The sequence below is a fragment of the Lepidothrix coronata genome, unplaced genomic scaffold, assembly GCF_001604755.1.
Source record: "Lepidothrix coronata isolate B3197 unplaced genomic scaffold, Lepidothrix_coronata-1.0 Scaffold606, whole genome shotgun sequence".
Lineage (NCBI taxonomy): Eukaryota > Metazoa > Chordata > Aves > Passeriformes > Pipridae > Lepidothrix > Lepidothrix coronata.
Window position 1 is genome coordinate 11,284 of NW_016690786.1, and position 1,342 is coordinate 12,625.

The following is a 1,342-nucleotide window of genomic DNA, read 5'->3' on the forward strand; positions in this document are numbered from 1 at the left end:
AGGCAATTTTCGGGCATTCCCAGGCAATTTTCGGGCATTCCCGGGTAATCCAGGGCAGGAAAAGCCGAGGCTCAGGGAAAATTTGGAGCTCCAAGGGTTTGGTGGGAAGGACCAAGGCCGGGATCCGGGATCAGAGTGATCCAACAGCACCACGCAGTGGGAAGGGCCTGGAATGGCCGTTGGGTGGGACAACAAATCCCTGGGGATGCTCCCGGGGCCCTTCCCGCTTTGGGAAGGGGCAGATCCATGAGGAATCCCGGGGGTTTAACGCTCCTTAGGGAGAGTTATCCCGGCTCCAGGGGGGGCTTTCCTGCCCATCCCGGTTTTCCTCAATCCCGGGATGGAGGGGGGGAGCCCTGGGAGGTCTCAGGGATTTGGGGAACCCCCCAGATCCGGCGGATTTTCCCAGGAATCCTCACCTTGGCCTTGCCCTTCCCTCTCCTCTTCGGCGTGTCCTCCTCGTAATCCTCGTCATCCAAATCGTCCAGGAAATCATCCGGCTCCAGGATCCGCTGGGAGAGAGGGACGGGGGGTTATTCCCGTTTATTCCCACCAAATCCCGCCCGGGGATGGAGGGAAAAGCGGGAAAAGCACCGGGCAGGGAGGTGGCTCAGGGGAGAGCAGATCCCATTCCAAGGGCGCCGGGAAGGAGGAGGAGGAAGGACGGGAGGTTTTTCTGGGATCTGGGAGGGCTCATCCCCGAAAAAAAGCCATGGAAGGGCTCCACAGGGCGGGAAAACCACGGGACAGGAACAACAGTTAAGGAAAAGGGAAACGAGAAACGAGGCTGGGAAAAGATTCCGGGCTGGAAGCGCCGTGGAAAAGCCCGGGAAGGGGAAAAAAACGTGGAATCGCGGCCAAATCCTGGGGAACGTCGCACGCCCGGGGCGGGTTCCCAGGGAATTTGGGAGCCTGGGAGAGGTTTATCCCCGTTTTTCCGGGCCGGTGGTCGGACAGCCCTCGGCTCCGGGCGGTTTCCCGGTGGGAAAAGCTCCAGTGCCGCCCTTTCCTGGCAGTGGGAACGTCCGGGCTGGCCGATCCCGGGATTTGGGGTGGGTGGCACTCACTGTCGCAGGCGTAGGGTTTGTCCCGGTCCTCCAGGATGGCGGCGTCCAACTTCTTCCGGGCCCCTCCCACGCCTTTGCCCTGGGAAAGCAGCCGTTGGAACCCCACAATTCCCACCAAAACCTCCGGAAACTCCAAGATTTCCCTCAAAAAACTCCTTCTGGGGGGTCCACGGGTGGTTCTGGGGCATTCCCAGCCCTTCCCAGGGTGTTCCCGGGTTGGTTTTGGGGATCCCAGACCATTTTGGGGCATTCCCAGCCCTTCCCAGGGTGTTCCC

General features: G+C 61.1%; 1 protein-coding gene across 1 annotated transcript in view; it reads right to left on the minus strand.

The window, feature by feature from the left end:
* Positions 1-1,342, minus strand: part of LOC108510283 (zinc finger protein ubi-d4-like) — a gene marked incomplete at its 3' end in the record, with an annotated part of 15,568 nt that overhangs the window by 11,277 nt on the left and 2,949 nt on the right. The window contains exon 2 of the mRNA XM_017839952.1: positions 1,068-1,225. Coding sequence (XP_017695441.1) covers positions 1,068-1,225 — 158 coding nt within the window. The remainder of the gene's footprint in view (positions 1-1,067; positions 1,226-1,342) is intronic.